Source organism: Equus caballus, chromosome 15 (assembly GCF_041296265.1).
Source record: "Equus caballus isolate H_3958 breed thoroughbred chromosome 15, TB-T2T, whole genome shotgun sequence".
Lineage (NCBI taxonomy): Eukaryota > Metazoa > Chordata > Mammalia > Perissodactyla > Equidae > Equus > Equus caballus.
The window spans coordinates 30,958,837-30,978,997 of NC_091698.1; the positions used below are offsets into that span (position 1 = coordinate 30,958,837).

A 20,161-nucleotide genomic window follows, 5' to 3' on the forward strand; every position below is an offset into this window, starting at 1 on the left:
TCTGAAGTGTTAGTAGGATACAAGCAATTGCACCTATTAAAAGGAAAGATTTAGAAACAAGACTGAATGAAAGGCTTTCTCTCTATGAATGGATTGCTGGCAGAACTGAAATGAGTATCTGATGAAACAAACTGCCATACACAACCCTGAATGATGTTTCATTTCTATATGAATGGAGTCCTGGCAAACCCAAATGAATACATCTACTCAAACAAGAATGGTATACATAAGATCCATATATACATGAAATTCATATATACGTAAATGCATATGTCTTAATAAATGAAAAAATAACCAACACAAGCAAAAAATCTACTTAAAGGAAAGATATATTCAAAAGATTGAATTAGGGGGCTGGCCCCGTAGTCAAGTGGTTAAGCTTGCACGCTCCACTTGGGCGGCCCAGGGTTTCACCAGTTTGGATCCCGGGCACAGACATGGCACCGCTCATCAAACCATGCTGAGGCAGTGTCCCACATAGCAGAGCTGGGAGGACCTATAACTGGAATATACAACTATGTACTGGGAGCTTTGGGGAGAAGAAGAAGAAGAAGAAAAAGAAGATTGGCAACAGATGTCAGCTCAGGTGGCAATCTTTTAAAAAAAAAAGATTGAATTATATGTTATGCATCTCTATGAAAAGAGTGCAGAAAAATATCTTCAATGAAAGAATGGAGCTAATAAACCTAAAACTGAATGTGTTACTTATATCCATGAATGGAGTGTTGCATAACAACAGAATTCATGAATATCTTAAATGAAAAGAAAGAAGTAAACACAAAATTGAATGATATGTTTGGTTCCCGGGAGTATTCATCCCTGGGTCCTGCTAGAAACCAGACTTCCAGGCCCAGCCCACCTCGGAGATAAGAACACAGGGACTACAGGGGTAAATCCACAGCACTGGATCCCTCCAGCAGCCAAAAAACTGCTTTCTCGTATCAAATAAAGGACTCTGTGTTTCTAATGAGAAGCCACTTGTGACTCCTTCCCATTCATCTTGTAAAAAAGGCCGCCTCCCATGGCCCCACCTGCACTGGCCCCACCTGTTCCTAGGAGACGGACATCTGGCCTTAGACTTCCCCTCGCCCCCACCCATGGCTGTCAGGGGTCCCACAGCACTACTGACACATCTTCAGGTTATAGTGTTGCTGTACCAACCCTACCAGTCAACTCTGCCCACCCTGCTGTGGCCCTGGAAACTAGACTGTTTTATTTAATGGACATGCCACTCACCCAAGTGGTTGTAACTGGTACTGCAAGGTGTATTATAAAAATAGACGTTGCAAGTGTATGTATTACTTCTCTTGATGGTAAAGGATGTTCCCACCGGGGACATGCCATAATGAGAACAGTGGCAGTGGGATGAGTACACATCTGGGTCTCCCCTGGCATCCCCAGCCCAAATGTGTAGTGTGGGTGAAGCAGTACCGGATGGGTGGGGAAGAGGCCACTGACCCATGAAAGAGGTGGTAGAGAAAGGCGTGCTTAAGGACACCTCCCACTCGGGCCAATTAGTCCTGATGAGACTTTCAAATTACAAGCGTTAATTACGGACAGTAATCATAGTGCAGCCTGTGGGAAAAGGATGTTGGCAAAAGTGTCCCCTGGGGTTTTGGACTTGGTGTCCTTACGAGAAGTGGCGAGGACACAGAGAGACACGCAGAAGGTGCTGTGAATGGAGGCTGAGATTGGAGTGATGTGTCTACTAGCCAAGGAATGCCGCCAACCACCAGAAGCTGGGAAACATGCATGGAACAGATTCTCCCTCGGTTTCCAGAAGGAATCAACCCTGCCACCACCTTGACTTTGCACTTCTGGCCTCCTGAACTGTGAGAGAATACGTTTCTGTTGTTTTAAACCTCCCAGTTTGTGGTATTTTCTCACAGCAACCTCAGGAAACTAATACAGTCGAGGCTCAGATCCCTGTGGAGCAAAGTGTTAGATAGCGTGGGCTCTAAATATGGAATTTCCCAGGACACCTCCCATCTGGATAGAACGTTTAATACTGAGATTGGTGATGGAGAGGCAAAGAGGCCCAGACAGCCCATAAGAGAACCAAACCACCTAAGTAATCCTTCTCACCCTTCATTCTTCCTTACCAAGCTGTGCAGCATGCTGTTTGGAACATCAAATGCCACTTCTTGAAGGAAAGGCACAGAAGTGTTACTAGTTTCTGCAAGTCTCCCTTTCGACCTGTGGCTCCCAGCCCCGGGGGACCTGGAGCAGACCAACACTGGGACACATTCATCGCCACAGCCCCTGAATCTGCATCTCCTCCTAAGCCTCAGACCCCATGCACCTGCAGCAGGTGAGGAAGGCACCGGCAGCGCTGAGCAGGAGGCCAGGCCCACCAGAAAGCCCAGCACAGCCCAGGGCAGGAAAGGAATTGCCCTGAGTGGGCGGGCAAGATCTTGCCTAAGACTAGTCCCTAGGAGGGAGCCACTCCTCCTCCTCCCAGGGGGCAGGAGAGAGTCTGGGGCAGACCTTGCCATGAGGGCACCACGTCCTCCTTTTACCTGCAGCATGCCCAGCATCACGCAGGACGGTTGTTCAGCTAGTGCTTGTCAACTCCTCTAGGACAGAGCATGGCTTTTGCTTCTTTCCCATACCCTCCCACACCAGCATGACACAGGGCATACAGGCTGTGTGAGAGCATGGCAGGACCCAACAGGTGGACCCTTCTCAAGGCCTTACCCACCCCTGCCTAGATTGATAAATGGCTGGAATCCAGAAGCAGGAGCCAGGGATAAAATTTATTGCAGTTCCCAGGAATCCCAAGGCTTTGGGCTCTGGAAGAATAAATCTGGGAGGCATGGGGTGCAAGAGATAGTAGTGAGAAAATGGAAGCTAAGTTTCAAGGACAGTGTTCATTTTTCTCACTCATTTTTTTTTTAATTAAGGGGTTAATATAGAGAAAAGGGGGCAAGAGCCAGGAGACCCCCTCAAAGTCAGAGGGTTTGGTTTCCTCTAGCAATTTTCTGTGCCATGATTTCCAGAGGAGGGATGGTCCTAAAGTCCTATGTCACTGAGCACCTGGCTAGTGAGAAAAGATGGAATGTGGCTGGGAGAGAGTACTCACTGCTGTCCTCACAGTCTGGAGACTTCACATGTACCAGGCTCTCAGGGTTTGCCTCCCTCCCCGTCAGGCCCTATAAACCTAAGATCTGGAGAGAGAGCCTGCAAGAAAAGGCAGGATGGGAAAAACGCAAGAATTGAAAGTGGCAGGTGAAGTGGCCTGAGAGGAGAGAAGGAGCGCTTGTGAATCCAGGAGACCCTCTCCCAGTCTACAGCGCCCTTCCCAAACGCCCCATTGGGAAATCACTACACGCACAGGCACCATCACTTCCTGCCACATAGCCCCTTCAGGGCACCGAGGGTCAAGACTCACTTTGTTGCCAGCTCGTAATCACCTGGCCAAAGTCGTTTCTGTGCTGCCATCAGTGGTGGCCCTCTGTCTGGCTGCAGATCAAAGCTCTGAACTAAAACTCCCTCTGGGATGCTCACATTCTGCAAGTGCATCCTCCTATCCACCATCCTGCACCGCCCCGCCTCCCCCAAATCACACACTCCCTGCCCCTCATCAAATCTGACATGCCCTACCTGGAGGACTATATGCTCAGTGGAATAGGTCACACACAGAAAGGCAACTACTGTAATGATCTCACTTATATGTGGAATCTAAAATAAGTCAGTCAGGGGTTGGCCCAGTGGCGCAGCGGTTAGGTGCACATGTTCTGCTTTGGTGGCCTGGGCTTCACCGGTTTGGATCCTGGATGCAGACATGGCACCGCTTGGCAAGCCATGCTGTGGTAGGCGTCCCACATAAAAAAAGTAGAGGAAGATGGGCACGGATGTTAGCTTGGGGCCAGTCTTCCTCAGCAAAAAGAGGAGGATTGGCAGCAGATGTTAGCTCAGGGCTAATCTTCCTCAAAAAAAATAAAATAAAATAAATAAATAAAATAAGCCAGTCAAATTCACAGAAACAGACACATAATGGTAGTGGCCAGGCCTGGAGTGTGAGAGAAATAGCGAGATGTTAGGTAAAAGGTACAAACTCAGTGATAAGAAGAATAAGTTCTGGAGGTCTCACGTACAGCAGAGTGACTACAGTTAATAATAACATATCATATACTTAAAATTTGCTGAGAATAGATCTCAAATGTTCTCATCACACAAAAAATGGTAACTATATGAGATGATGGGTATGTTAATCAGCTTAATTGTGGTAATCATTTCACAATGTACATGTGTATCAAAACGTCACATTGTACAACTTAAATATATATACAATTTTATTTGCCAAATTTGTCAGTAATACTTCAATAAAGCTGAAGAAGAAAATTTTAAGAAAACAACTCTGCCACGCCCTCACATCTGTCCCTGACCAGTCCCCCTCCCATGACACTTCCAGACCACCTGCTCTTCTCTCCCATCCCTTTCACCACACCCTCCTCTCTTCCTGCTGAAGTCTGCAGATCTCGAATAAAATCAAACAGCTGATTCTTCCTCCCCTAGTTCTCAGTGCTATTCGCAGCTAGGCCTTAGGAAGAACACCATCATTAACGCTGCCCAAATGGGCTTGTATTTTTAAAAAAGTACTTTTAAACCAAATGAATCTTTAACTGAAGGGTGAGTTTTGTTTTCATATATTTGTTTTTGAGTGTTTTTGCTTTATAGAGGGTAACAATACTAGGACCTCCCTTCTAGAAAGAACTGGCCTAAAGGAGGGGCCTCCTTTTTGCCTCTCTGGCTTCTCATTGAATCTTCAAATGTGATTATGGGTAGAATTACATTGGGAAGCTTACTAAAAACACAGAACAAGGGCCCCACTCACCATCTCACTCAGAGTAAAAGCCAGAGTCCTTAGAATTGCTCACAAGGCCCCACGCCATCTGGCCCTCATCTCCTCTTATCATTCGCCACATGGCTCCCTCTGCTCCAGCCCAACTGGCCTCTCCTGTTGTTTCCTGAATACATCCTGCATGTTCCTGCCTCAGTTAAGGGCCTTTGCACTTGCTCGGTCTGCGACACTTGTCCCTGCGGCTCACTCCCTCACCCTCTTCAGATCTTTACTCAACTGGTAATCTCAGTGAGGTCTTCTAAAGTTCTGCACCCAATTTCAGTGGGGGGTGAGGGTGTTCCCTACCACCAAGCAATTCTCCGGACACCAGCTGGGTGTCCTACAATTCAACTCAATTCTGACACTGTCTGCCCAGAAATAGCAACAGATCCACAGGTTAAGTGCCGGTCCCGCCACCCGATACTCACATACACTTCAGATGACGGTGAGTCCAGGTTGTCACCTGTGCTTCTGACCGAATGGCTATAGATTGGAGGTTCCAATAACCCCCTCATTGGGTTCGATTAACTAGCTAGAGTGGCTCACAGAACTCAGAGAAACATTTTACTGACTGGATTGCCAGTTTCTTATAAAAGGATATAACTCAGGATGGAAGAGATGTATAAGGCAAGGCATGGGGAAAGGGTGCAGAGGTGCCATGCTCTCTCTGAGGGCACCACTCTCCTGAATCTCACCAGCTCAGAAGCTCCCTGAACCCTGTTCTTCTGGGTTTTCATGGAGGCTCCATTACAGAGGTATGAGTGACTGAAACTACAGGCCCTTGGCGAGTGACTCAACCTCATCCCCTCTGGAGGTCAGGGAGATAGGACCGAAAGTTCCAACCCTCTAATCACATGGTTGGTTCTCCTGGCAACCAGCCCCATCCTTAGGTTCGGTACAAAAGTCACTTCATTAATATAACAAAAGACACCTCTGTCCCTCTCATCACTCAGGAAATTCCAAGGGAATTTAACAGTTCTATGCCAGCAACAGTGGAGAAGACCAAATATTTATTATAATCACAGTGTCACACCTTCCCTGGACACTCTACCAAAAACTGCCACTCTCCCAATACTTCCCATTCCCTTCCCAGACTGACCATTCTCTTTCACACTCACCATTCAGTTAACATATGTTTTTCTTGTTTACTTTGACTATTGTCTATCTTGCCCACTAGAATGTTAAATTCCACTATGGTATTGTTGAAAGAACTAGGCCCAAGATGGAGCCGCTCCTGTCCAGAGAGCCAAACCGAAACTTAGATAACTTTCATGTCCCTGTAATGCTCTGCTTGACCAGAAACGCAGGCTATCCATTCAGCCAATCCCCAAATGCCCAGCCAACTCTGGGCTCTAGACTTACTTCCTTGTTCCTTGTCACCCCAAACAAGGCTGACTGGGGTGGCCCCAGCCCATCAGATGTTTTCTATTTTCCTCTTTTGTTTGTTCTTTATTTTTTATCCTATAAAAGATTCCTGCCTTACACCCCATTTTGCTGACAGAATGAAGACTGTCCACTTCAAGAAGTGTTAAAGTTTGTGTGTATCACATAAACTGTGGTTTTTAATCATTTTTCAATAGTATACATTTTTATTTTAGTCGCTGCTGTTTCCCCAGCAGCTAGAACAGTTCCTGGCACATAGACGGCACTTAATCAGTACCATACAAGTGATGACTGGATTTCATTTTATCCTCACGCACTCCTGTGAGCACATTGTTTCATTCACTCCATTATTATTCTGCGAGGCCTCATGCTGTGAGTGGGGAACCCAGCTGATGACCATGAGATAGACACAAGGCTCCCTCCTTCACAGGGTTCACAGGATTTTGAAATAAAGCAAACAAACAAGTACCTACAATAACAAACTCCGATAAGCCTAGAAACGGAAAGTACAGAGTGTTCCACACCAGGTGCTCTGCGTACGTCATCTCAGTTGCCTCTCACAAGGGCATCCTGAAGCAGCTGTTCTGCAGGAAACTAAAACCCAGAGAGCAGAAGTATTCTGTCCAGACCTCAGACTCAAACCCAGATCTGCTTCACTCTAAACCCCATGGTCACTTAGGTCTCCCTTACGTTCGACCCCTAGAGAGGAAGTTAGTTACACTCTTGAGCTACAGGCCAAAAGGCAATGAGAAATTTAGGCGCACCAGTGTCACACTCCCCAAGGGGGATGTCCCCTGCTGGGATCGTCATGGGACCTACTTGCAGCAAGCCCAGGCGTTTGAAGCCCTTCCCATGAGGGAGCACATTATCTGGACTTTGGGATTAAGACTCAGGGAGAGGGCATGGGACAGGTTAAGATTTCACTCTCCCAGGAGAGGAAAATCTGAGGATTCTGTCCACATTTGAAGCCACAGAGAAGACTCCTCTTTCCTTGATGCCGTTCACTTCCTCTCTTCTCTTACCAAAAATACACTTGGGAGTGCTTGCAGGAAGGAGAACACAGGGCCTCGGGGTGAAAAGCTTTCCTTCAGTGCCCATGGCTCCAAACCTACTTGCGTCCTCTGAGGCAGGTTCAGGCGGCCAGTGGTGCAATCCTCAGATGTCAATGCCAAATAAGGCAGCTCCTTACAGCCTCCTGTAACAGCTCTCACTTCTCCAGAGCCCCTGAGGGTCCAGGCTCTGGGCTAACCCCTCCACATGCACTACGTCCCACATGAAGGAAGTCACTGTCTGTATCCCCATTTTATAGACGAGCACACTGAGACTCCTAAGTAGTCGTCACTAGCTCATAAATAGCTCTTGTTCCTCTTAAAACACTATGACTAACTGCATTTTATGTTCATTTTGGCTGGAGTCTGGGGAGACCTCTGCATACCAGGCGGCAGGACTGATGCTCAGCTCTCTGACCAACGGATGCTCATGCCCAGCCTCACAGTCGGTCCAACGCCTCACACCGGAAGACAGGCGAGGAGGTGGAAACGCTACCACACCGGGGGAATTACAAAGACCTGCCTATGGCGGCATGGAGCCAAGATTAAACTCACGTCCATCTCGGCTTCAGAGCTTATGCCAAGCGGGAGGGGACACGGTCTGGGTAACCCAGGCTGAGCAGACGGCAGGCCAGGCCGGCTGCTCCGGCTCTTGGGGTGATTTCCCCGCCCGCCGGCTTCCTAAGCGCACGAACCACACTCCCGAGAGAGCAGTGAACGCATGCGTAAGGGGGGACAGCGGTAGCCACGGGGTCCAGCGCAGCCACAAACGGCAGCCTGTTGAGGGGTCGCAGCAGCGACAGCCGCTCGCCTCCAGCTCCAGTCGGGACGCTAAGAACGCGAGGGGCTATGGTCCAGCGCCGCACTCGCTTGAGGGCAGAGGTAAGCCCGTACTTCCGTTACTTACTTCCGGTGAATTCCGGGCGCCGCCGGAAACAGAAGGGGATGAAGCAACCGAGCCGCCTGGGACCGGAAGTAGCATACAGGGCGCCGCCATTACAGACCGGAAGGAGCGGCAGGGCGCCGCCATTATGGGTTTGGCCTAAAGGGAAAGGGGCCGCTTGGCCGCTCTACGACCGGAAAAAAAGAGGCAAGGAGGGCTGGGCGCCGCCATGACAACCTGACACCAGAAAAGGCGGGGTGTGCCTACCTGACTGATCACCCACTGGCACCGGCCTCGAGATGTGAGTAGTGGGAGCGCCTGTCCCGTACCTACCCCGGCACCTCTTTTCTTCCCCAGTGACCTGGACCTAGCCTCAAACTCCAGGAAGAAGGCTTGGCCTCTGTTCCTTAGAGATCCGACCCTTAGGCTTCAGCGCCGGCCCTCACAAGCCCCATCGGTCCGCGTGTCTGGGCACCGCCCTCTGAGCGTTTAGGCTCCGCCTGTCTTTCTCGTGGTCACCGAGAACTTTAAGGTCCAGTCTCAACACCCAAGCTCTTCCCCCATGTCCCCGGGCCGCATCCCTCATCCTGCAACCCTAGGACTCCAGGCTTGTCTCGGGACCTATAGGAGTCCTAAACCCGTCCCTAGAGCTCCGAGTTCCTCCCCCCATCACCTAATCTTAGTTTTGAAACTTCCAGATCTACCCAGTACCCCAGACCGCACCTGTAGGGCCCACAGACTTGTTGCTAGACGCCTCTGGATTTCCAGACCTTGTCTCCAGAGCCCCAGTCTCATCCAGGGCTTCCAGGTCATGCCCCTAGGACCCTGAGACCCACCCCAGGACCCCCAAATCCACCCCGGATCTCATGTCTCATCTCCAGTAGCCCTGTCCTCAGGCCTCATCTCTAAGACTCTCTGGTCAAGAGACCTTCTCCAGGCCAAGACCTCACCTCTTGGGCCGCTAAACCTCACCTTTGGACCTCCAAACCCATGTAAGGCTCCCAGGTTCTCTCCTTAGAACTCTAGATCTTACTTCAAAGGCTCTCAGCTTTCTCTGCATGATTCCCGGGCCTACTGGAGGATGCCTAGACTCCAAGACCCTTCCTCCAGGACCCCCAAGGCCTGCATTAGAATAATCAGACCTCCTTTTAGCACCTCCACTATCTCCGCAGAAGCCCCAGCCAGCTGCACAACCCCCAGGGCTTATGCCTCACTTCTACACCTCCCTGACCCTACCCCAGGATCCTTCAGTCTCCCAGATCTGTACAAGACCCCTAATCTCCCCAGACCCACACCACAACTTCCTTTCCTGCCTGCTGCCTGGACTTATCCACAGCCTACCATGCCCCACAGGCAGGCGGCCCTGGAGGTCACTGCACGCTACTGTGGCCGGGAGCTGGAGCAGTATGGCCAGTGTGTGGCAGCGAAGCCTGAGACATGGCAGAGAGACTGTCACCACCTTAAGATGAGCATCGCTCGATGCACATCCTCCCAGTGAGTGTGGGCGAGTGCGAGACAGTGTGGGGAGGTGGGCAGTGGCGTGGAAGCCTCCCGGGGCCTGAAATGCCCTACCCCCACAGCCCAATCATCCGTCAGATCCGCCAGGCCTGTGCTGAGCCTTTTGAGGCCTTTGAGGAGTGTCTTCGACAGAATGAGGCAGCAGTGGGAAACTGTGCAGAGCATGTACGCCGCTTCCTGCAGTGTGCTGAGCAGGTGCAACCGCCACATTCACCCTCGACTGTGGAGGTAAGTGGGGGGCTCACCAGTTCTTCTCACCCCTTCATCCTTCTAGATGGGTAGAGTAAAGACCTTGGAGTTATCCTCAGCCCCACCTCACCCACACACAGACCTTCACCATGCATCCAGAATCCAGAACATGATCACCTCTTGCCCCCCACAGCCCCTGCGTTCGTCCAGCCATCTCCCCCACCCCTCCACTTCAGAGTACCTGCTCCAGCCTTCTTTCTGGTCTCCCTGAACCCCCTCTTACCTTGCCTCCATACAGTGGCCAGAGTGAGCATTTAAGAACTGAAAACTAGTCACATTACACCTTTGCTTAAAGGTGTTCAATGGCTTCCTAGTCACACTGAGAACAAAATCCTAGGTCCTTGCTGGGTTCTCTGTGTTCTTCCCCAGGCTGACGTCATCTCCCTCCTCCCTTACCCACTCTCTCTTTCCTTTTCTCACTCCCCCTCAGCTATACTGGCAGAGGGGGGTGAGGATGGAGAAAAAAAATCTTGCTTTTTTAAATGTATACTGTACATAAACATATACAGTATATCTGTGGTTTTAAAATTTCATGGAGGGGCACAATTTTTAAAAATGTCTAAAAGCCTCCTTGGGGGACAACAGTGAAGAGCAGGTTGAGAAACACTGTTTAGCTGTTTATTCTCACCCCCGGGACTGCAAGCTCCAAAGGCAAAAGTCATGCCTTTCACCAGCCCCCTCTGAACACCCTCGCATTTGCTCCTCTCTTTGTCCCTGTGGCCCCATCTTCTCTTTTTGCACTTAGAAGAGAAGCCTTCTCCTGAGCATCCATGTTCCATCTTATCCCTTTCGGTTCATCCTCTGTAATGATCCCAGAGTGATCTCAGAGGAATCAGACCATGTTCTTCTTGACTTAACAGCCTTTCTGTGGCTCCTCACTTCCATGAGGCCAGGTTTAACTCTGGCACAGTCTATAGGGCCTTGCAGGATGTGGCCCACCTCCCCACTTTCTCCCTCAGGCTCCATGTTCCAGCCCCGGTGAACGTGCAGTTACTCAAGTGCATGTCTCTCCTGCTGCCAGGCTTTTATCCTACTGTTTTCCTCTGTCTGGACTGCCCTTCCTAATCCATCTGGCTAATTCTATTCCAGCTTAAATGTCACCTTCTTCAGAAAACCTCCCCGATGGCCCATCCTCGTCCCTGGGTTCCCAAGGACCCTGAGCTCTGTCCATCATGGCTTACATCTTACTGCCTTATAACTGCTTCCCTCCCATCACCTATTTCAGAGGAATTCTTGGCTGAAGATTGGCGAGATGCCCTTCTACCAGGCCCTGTAGTCATTGGTGTTTTAATGAGGCAGGGATAAGTGAAAGGTTCAGGCCCCAAAGGCAGACACCAGCATGAAGGACTTTTAATTCTTCTCAGAAAATATTCAGTAATGATTGCATATTGGTCATGCTAGTTTCTTAGTCATATCTTGGTGACATTTCTTTCTTTCAAGTTTTTTGAACATCTGAACAGTAAAGACCTCACCCTTCTGTCTTAGGGCCAGTTGCTCCTTCCCTCCCTGGACAGGCAACCAGCCTCTCCCTGGTCTTCCTGTGGCCACCCGCGCCCCCCCCCCCCCCATCTACTCTCCGTGACAGCCAAAGAAGCTTTTAAAATTGGAGATTAGGTCACATTCTCTCCTTTAAAACCTTGTTGTGGCTTCTCAGTGTACCCAGAGTGATTAACACCACACCCAGCTCCTCCTCGCTTCTTCCTCCTTCCTGGTAATGGCATCCCAGTTACAACTTTTCCTCCCTGACTGGGGGCAGTGAGATTCAGGCCTCCTCTATTCTCTATTTTACAAAATAGCGGAGACACAAACAGCCTCATCTCGTAAAAAATTTATAGAACGTCTCCTTTTAATGTAGCTGACAATTTAAAGTGCGACTTGTACCTCCCCGTCCACACACACCTTTGCTCTTTATCCTGATTTAGCTTTCTTCCTACAATTTATCACTGGTTGACGTATTTTTGTTCATTGGTTGTCTGTCCCTAGAGGCAGAGATTTGTGCCTGCTGCATCCATCGCTGGGTCCCAGTACCTGTAACAAGGCTGGGCACACAGCAGGTGCTCAGTAATACAGTAGAATAGTGCCTTCCCTGCTCCCATTGACAGTTCACTGTGTCTGATGTGTTCATATGGCAGGTGGCCAGGGCTGTCACCTCACGCCCTCTCCCTCCAGACTGTGGGCTCTGCAAGGGCAGCCTCTGCTGTATCTACATAATCTCCCCAGCAGTGGACCCAGAGCTGGCACAGAAGAGGTGCTAGGAGATGTTGATGTGTTTTCCCCACAGGCACAGCCACTTCCCGCCTCCTGAGGACTCTTTGGACTGTAGGAAAACTGGACATGAGTGACTGTCCACTTGTTGATGCCCCCACCCCTGAAGAGTAGCCAGATGAGGTCATGAGGGCCTCGGATGTGGGCCTGGCTTCCCTGGACATCAGAACTCACAATAAATGAAGACTCTGTGTACCAGGCTTTGATTCCTGCCTTCAGCACCTGAGGGGGCCCTAGGAGAGCTGGCTGGGCAGAAACCCTGGTCCCCTGTCCCCCAGCTTCACTTAGTTTGCCAAAGAAGGGCCTGGGCGGGGGCTCTGTCTGTTCACTAGGGTTAAGAGGACCCCTTTTCCCTTGTTAACTCTGCCAGCAGCCATTTCCTGTCCCCTGCTGCAGGGACATGGGGAAAGGCTCTTTCTGTCTTCCACTCTAGCATTTATCAAGTCTTTATTGAGTGTTTACTTGAGGCTTAGGGGCAATAAATAACACACCTCTTTCCCTCCTGAGTTCAGAAGCAGTTGAGCAATAGACATGGGCATTAGGCATGCAAATGAAAGCAGTGGCTTTATTATTGAAAACAGCTGCATTGAAGAATGTGGCTTAGAGTCTCCTGCACTGGACTTCTGTTCTGTCTTGCTTTGCATTCTTCCAGAGTTCAACCCTGAGAATTTGAGTGCAGACAATATATTGGAACATAATTCCAGAAACACTCGTAGGGGAGTGGAGAGGTGAGATAGAGAGGGAAGCAGCCAATAAAAGGTGCATTATCAAGCCAGTTACCACTGTGGGCAACTAGGGCTCAATCCCACTGGGGACTTCGGGAGACTGTGTAGAGCACACCTCAGTCACCTTATCCATGGTAAGAAGTTGGGGTGTATATCCACCAACTCCCCATCTGTCACTGAGGGCTGTTTTCAAGGGTGTTGACCATCTGGCACGTCTGCCTGCCCTGTGTGTAGTTGAGTGCCCTCCTGCCATCAGGAGAGAGCCTGAGCAGAGAGTAATGGAACCAAAAGCAGGCTTCAGCACACAGAAGAAAGTGCCGAGTGAAGCTGGGCAGGTACCAGCAGTGGCTGCTGCAGCTTCTTAACGCTTCTCCTCAGGATTACAGGCTCCGTGGGCACAGCTGGTTGATCACAGGCTCCCCAACAGGGGCAGATCCTAAAGGGCAGAGGGCAGATAGGCAAGTATACAGGAGAGAGAGAGATCCCAGAGCTCTAAGCTGAGCATGTGCAGGGCCTGCACCCAATTTCACCCTTCAGACAAGTTGCTCCTCCCTCGAGGTGACTCCAAGCCTCCGAAAATTGGAAGTGACTGGTCAGCACAGACCGAACAGGCCATTGGACACTTAAGGCTTGTGCTCTGGTTTGGAAAAATGAACTGGAGTCTCCCCTGGGGATTTGATCTCTCAGACAAGGGAAGTTGTCAGTTGGCTTAGGAGCTAGGGTGGAAGACCTATGCAGCCAGGGTTGCAGGAGCCATCGGAAGCCATGTGGCCACAACAGGAGGAAACCCAGGTAGCGGAGAGAGGATTGTGATCAGTTCCTGTGGTCCCTGAAAGGGCTGCTTTTGTCCTGGTGGCTTTCTCTTTCCAGCTGCAGTATCCTTGCGCTGTGGATTGCGCCCTCAGATTTCTGTGTACGTTTTCAGCCAACCTCACTTTGCATCGTAAGCTAAAGTGGGGTTCTACACCATGTAACTAAAAGAAGTATGATTACAACAGACAAAATGGAAATCAAGACTGTGTTTTAGAACATTTCTTCTAAGTGGCATCTCTTCCAGTAAACTAGACCAGCTTCCTTGTATGGTGGTGGTGCCTGCAGCCGCAAAGGGCAAGGAATGACAGGTACCGCCAAGGCTACTTGGTTGTTTAAGCAATCAAAGTTTATTGATAAAGGGAAACAGAACAAGGAGCAGGGATAAAGGGGAACAACAAATCGGTACTTACAACATCCACACCACAATCAGCCGGGGAAGTCCCAACAGTTTGTACGGCGGGTGGGAGTGCTGATTGTCCGGGTCTGAGGCAAAGCGTCCTTTCCTCAGTGAAACTTCCAATTGTTCTATGCCTGTTACTCCCTTTTATCCTAAGGTTTCTCTGGGTTTCTACTCAGGGTTTCAGACATTTGGATATTTTGAGAGTTATTTCCTCTTGTTCCCACGGATGGGGTGTTTTTATCTTTTTTGTTCCCACGGATGGGATGTTTCTAAAGTCCTGTCAGGTGCCCGTTGGGTTGGCAAGCCCAGACAAGGAACATGATGCAGGATGTATTTTTTGTAACTTGTGCATTAGAGTCAAGGCTGAAGTGACCATCTTTGGACCTGAGCCCAGACACAGACACATTCATTTGTGTGGGGCCCAGGCCCAGTGTCCTTGGAAGGTGGGGGGAGGTCAATGAACTCTGTTCAGGTGGTCTCAGGTGTCAGGAGAACAAAAATGGAAACCTCAAATTTACCACCTTTACCACATTGTATTGGTCAAAGCAAGTCATGAGGCCAACCCAGATTAAAGGATGGAGAGACTTCACCTCTTGATGGCATGTGGCTGCAAAGAATTTGTGCCATATTTAGCTACCATGAAAACTTTGTAGTTTCTGTTTCTTCATGGGTCTGTTTTAATAAGTTGTATTTTTCTAGGAATTTCTCACATGATCTGAATTATCAAATTGCCACAAATTGTTCATAATAGCCTTACCTTTTTTTTTCTTGGTGAGAACATTTAAGTTCTATTCTCTTAGCTAATTTCAATTATACAATATAGTGTTATCAACTATAATCACCCCCATAGTATCTTTTTAAGGTCTGTAGAATCTTTTTTGTTTGTTTGTTTTGAGGAAGATTAGCCCTGAGCTAACTACTGCCAATCCTCCTCTTTTTGCTGAGGAAGCCTGGCCCTGAGCTAACTCCCATGCCCATCTTCCTGTACTTTATATGTGGGACGCCTACCACAGCATGGCTTTTGCCAAGCGGTGCCATGTCCGCACCCAGGATCTGAACCGGCGAAACCTGGGCTGCCGAGAAGCAGAACGTGCGCACTCAACTGCTGCGCCAATGGGCCGGCCCAGGTCTGTAGAATCTTAAAGCCCCTTTAAGGGGCTCTAAGTGAAAACCCCTTTTCATTTCTGACAGTGGTTATTTGTACCCTCTTCCTTTTTTTCTTGGTCAGTCTTGATAGGAGTTTATCAATTTTATTAATCTTTTCACAGAGTCTACTTTTGGCTTGGCCAGTGCTCTCTATTTTGTGTATTTGTTTTTAATTCAATGAATTCCCTTTGCTATTTTCTTCTTTCTTTGGATTTAATTTTCTGTTTTCTACCTTTTTGAAATGAAAGTTTAGCTCACTGATTTCCAGCCTTTTAAAAATATATATGCACTTAAATTTTCCACAATACATGGCTTTCTATTTTACTTTTTAAATTGCTGTTAGATTATTTAGAAGTTTAGAATTGTGTTTCTTAATTTCTAACTATATCAGAATTTTTCTAGTTATCTTGCCTAGTTGCAATTGGGTTGGGAGCATATTATGTGATTTCAGTCTTTTGACATATGTTGAGACTTTGTGGCTTGGCACATGTCAGTTTTTGTTTTTGTGCCATATGTGCTTGAATCATAATCCTAGGTTCATGATGCGCTATCGTAGCTTGTGTTCCCCTGGAAACAGACTTTGAGGAAAGAATCTGGGAGATGATCCCAGAAAGCATTGGGAGGGCAGAGGGAAGTGAGACAGGGAAGGGCAAGCAACACCTCACGGGTGCATTGTCAAGCAATGTATCCCTGTGGGCAACAGCTTAATTCCCTGGGGAGCTCTGAGTAACAGTGGAGAATATACAGTTGCTACTCAAGGGGTGAGGGAGTTTATACACTAAGCCCCGTTAGCCCTTTTTTTGAGGGCTTCTTAGGGGTCTGGGATTTTAGTTTCCTGCCACTTCCTGCTTGCCACGCACACAGAAAAGAGTGGGCTCTGGTGGAACAAAAGCTCTCCAGCAAAGGGAAGCTGCCTCAGCTGCTGTCACCCACTGGGTCACTTCAGTGGTAGCCAACCTGTGGCCATTCCCTTCAATGGCCACCATCCATTGGCACAGCCACCATTGCCTCAGCCTGTCGTGGTTGCTGCAGCCGCAGCCACCATAAACTTGACCCTCTCTGCTGCCTGTCACTGCTGCCACCCATTAGCGCACCCCACCACAGCCACCATTGGTGGAGGTATTGAGATAACAAGAATGCTTTCCCAGTGCATGACTCAGCTCACAAACTGGCTACATTCAACCAAGGAGGTCACCTTGAAGTGGTGGGCATGAGGGACGGGGAAGTATTAGGAACAGTAAGGGGGAGGGACAGGTGGCAACGTGGGGGGATGTGTGCAGATGTTAAAGTGGTTGAGTGAGGTGATGACACTCAGGATTCTGAGGAGGCAGAATATGCCAATGAAAGGAGTAAGGAGGTGAGGAAGTGGCGTACGTTAACCAGAAAGCAGAGTCTGCGAGGGTCTCCATTTCACCCTTGGCAGTTGAACTGAGGATTTTCTGCTTGCCATTGAACATACTGACTTTGATTAAAGATAATCACTATGATAATGATAATAAATATTTCAGGCAGCACTTACCTTCAGTGGGTAAGCACCTAGTTGTCTGTCAAAAACTTTGAAGCAGAATGTGGGCAAATAGAAGCCAGATCCTCTAAGGAGATTAATAATCTTGAAAGAAAGAAAGCTGGCTTCTGCCATAAAGTGTACTGCTGTAAAAAAAAGTCCTGATGCCACACCCCAGGCCAGTTAAATCAGAATCTCTTGGGGTGAGACCCAGACATCGGTACATCTATATCTAAATCTATCTATCTATCTAATACCGATTTTAAAATCTATTTCAATATGCAGCCAAGGCTGAGAACCACCGTCCTAGTGAAATTCCTCATTTTTAGTTGACTGTATTTTATCATACTAACTTGCTTGGAAATAAGGTTCTGAAAGTTGTTGGGCCTATTCTGAAGCCCCTGAGGATACAGAGATTGCGGAGTCTGGGGAGCCTCTGAGTGTCACAGTGGCATTTCTTTTTTAACCCAGTGAATGTTTCCCAATGAGGTGGGTGACATGAAATAAGGTCGGATCTAAATAATTCAGATCCCTTCCTTCTTCTCTGATGGGCCAGAAATTATGGGATGCATGGTGTGTCAGGTCAGCTGGACAGAAGGAAAGAACATCATCCTGAAACTTTTTAAAAAGTAGGAAAAATGCCAAAGGCCTAGACAAGTTTGTGTCCTCCTGAGGCTCCCAAGGGCAGAGGCCTGGACACTGCCACTGGAGCTGCCCTTGCAGAGCGTGGGTGGATAGTCCCAAGGCAATCTCATACTTTCCAGGAGAAGCCACTGAAAATAACACTATGACTGTGATGCAGCAGTGCAATGTGCTGGTGAGGAAAAGGGGGAATGCAGATCAGAAGAATGAAGAAACAGAGCAAGCCCCAAAGAATCTATACCCACCAGCACACAAGCCCTGGGGAACCAGGCCCAGGGGAGCATTATGTTCTCAAGATACACAAATGCAAGACTCTTACAAAGAAGAATGTAAATATAATAGGACTAACTAAAATGGTTATAACCCGTATTGAGTGAAAAATAACAATGACAGGGACCGGCTCTGTGGCCAAGTAGTTAGGTTTGCGCCCTCTGCTTTGGAGGCCCAGGGTTTTGCCGGTTCAGATCCTAGGCACGGACCTAGCACTGCTCATCAGGCCATGCTAGGGCAGCATCCCACATGCCACAGCTAAAAGGACCCACCAAAAAAAAAAGAAAAAGAACAATGACGTGTTCCTTTCTGTCTGGTGATACAGTAAAATAGTTTTGTTTTGTCTGTTTCCTTTTCCAGTAATAATTCTCTAAACTGCCTGCAGTCTTTGGGATGTCCTTTTATGTAGTGGTAAAAACTGAAAATCCTAATTATCCCATGTTCAATGCTGTGGTTGACAGGATATTTATCTTGATGTCATCACATTGGACTGACACCAAGAATCAGCATGATGTGGGCTTGCTGACAGTCGAAGTGAATTTTGTGTAATAAAGTAAAAGTGATAAAGTAGAAAACCTTGTTGAATTCTTCTGAACATTTTGAGGAAATGGAAAAGTGACCAAAATGCACGTTATGAAAGCCTCGATACTGTAGGTAACTAAACCACCTCTCTTTGTAGCAATGTTGTCCACAAGATGTCCAGGACACTTAACAGGTAAGATATTTTCATTTTCTTTGGTAAGGAGCTTATAGACTGAACGGGATTTGCCAAAATTTACATTTGCACTGTCTGCCAAATATGCAGATAAATAAGCCAAGTCTACTTTGTATTTGGAAAGAGATCAGCGATCTTTTGTTTTATCTTTTCTGCAGTTTCGTTACAGCCTTCATAGAAATTAAGAAGATGATTTGAAACTTCATTTTTCAAATCCAAGTACCTAAGAGGTAGGGGGCACACTTGCTGTTGCCGCCACGCTACAGCTGAAGAACTGTAGAAGCATGACCGCTGGTGAGACCTGGCTGAATCAGTGTTCACTGTAAGGGGCCAACACATCTGTGATCAGACTTTCCCTTTTCATTGGCCCACAGGACATTTTAGTTGCAGTACCTGAATCAGGAAATGTAATTTTACTCAGTTCCATAGAGCAGTCAAGGGAACAATATGCTAACAGGTGTGTCTTTGTGTGGTGTGCCCAAGCTAATTCAGTAGCTGCTCTTTTCAGCTGAGCACTGGAGTCTTTGGGGGAGACCAAAAAAAAGAAAACAACAACAACCCACTTTTGATAGATTTAGAAGTACTTGCCTGGCTCATCCTTAACGTGTGAGATTCAGTCTCCATATGTGCTTTCATATACCCTTTTGCAATCCCGAATTCTTTTCTGCATAGTGTGCAGTATGCTCTGTTTTGGTTACTTAATTTCCTAATCCAATTATATGTGTCCTCCCACTTGTCATTAAAATAACAATCACTTAGTCTGTGTTTTTGGTGATATGTGGGCCATGCTGGTGTTGGTATCGTAATCATTCTCATTTTCATTTTCTGAACTGCTAAAAACATAGTCACCGTATTCATAAGATTAAAATTTAAATTAGCACTGTCTCAATACAAAGCAAAACAGGTAATCCTCAGTCAAAGACAGACTGTTAACACACGTCTGCCATGTACTTAAGTTGCACACTTAAGTCATATCATTCAGAGTGATGCAGCGATGGGCGATTCATCATTGTGAGTCACAAATTATGTCTCAGGGGAAAAACAGCAACAGCGACTATGGGAGGTAGTCAGCTTCTGAAATTTGATCTCCACTCGGACTTCTCTCCCAAACTCCAGACTTGCATATCAGTTGCCTACCCGACATCTCTATTTTGATGTCTTGAAACATCTCAGTCTTAGCATATTCAGAGCTGGGCTCCTGCTCCTGCTTCTGCTCCTAGAATTGCTCCCCTTTCAGCCTTCCCTAACTCAGGCAGTTCCATTCTTGCAGCTGCTCAGGCCAAAGACCTTGGAGCCTCCTTGGCCCCTCTTTTCCCTCACACTCAATAGCCAGTGCATTAGGAAGTCCTGATGGCTCCCTCTTCAAAATATATCCATAATCCAATTACGTCTCACTGCCTCCCATTGCCAAATCCAGCACAAGCATCATTCTCACTGAGATTCTGCAGCAGCCAGGCCCCCACACCCCTCCTCTCCCAGTTTCCACTTCCTTCCCATCCCGAGTGTGTTCTCAATATAATAGCCAGAGGGATACTTTTTAATATGTAAATCAGAATATGTGTCACCTCTCTGTCTAAAACTGTGCAAAGGCCCATCATCTCGCTCAGCAATAGCCAAAATCCTTCCAGTAGCCTCCAAAGCCCTGTGCAGTCTGGGCACCCTCCTCATCATTACTTCTCTGACCTCATTTTCTTCCAAGTTCCCAGCCACATGGCCTCCTTCCTGCTCTTTGAACACTCCAGTCTTGGCCCAGCCT

At 48.0% G+C, this 20,161-nt stretch overlaps 1 protein-coding gene and 1 long non-coding RNA gene across 3 annotated transcripts; both read left to right on the forward strand.

Annotated features, from left to right (window-relative positions):
• The first annotated feature begins 8,022 nt into the window (after window positions 1-8,022).
• Window positions 8,023-12,385, forward strand: CHCHD5 (coiled-coil-helix-coiled-coil-helix domain containing 5). 2 transcript variants are annotated; one of them, XM_023618740.2, is made up of 4 exons: window positions 8,023-8,459; window positions 9,512-9,652; window positions 9,739-9,904; window positions 12,207-12,385. In XM_023618740.2, coding segments are annotated over exons 1-4 (333 nt in total). In that variant the 5' UTR covers window positions 8,023-8,457; the 3' UTR covers window positions 12,231-12,385. The 2 variants fall into 2 exon arrangements, with proteins under 2 accessions (XP_023474508.1, XP_023474506.1); XM_023618738.2 differs by having other exon boundaries at window positions 8,293-8,459; window positions 9,495-9,652.
• Window positions 12,386-13,017: 632 nt separating this feature from the next.
• On the forward strand, window positions 13,018-19,163 carry LOC138917821 (uncharacterized). The gene is made up of 2 exons (XR_011426301.1): window positions 13,018-18,405; window positions 18,564-19,163. It is a non-coding gene; the product is annotated as an uncharacterized lncRNA (long non-coding RNA).
• Window positions 19,164-20,161: the final 998 nt, after the last annotated feature.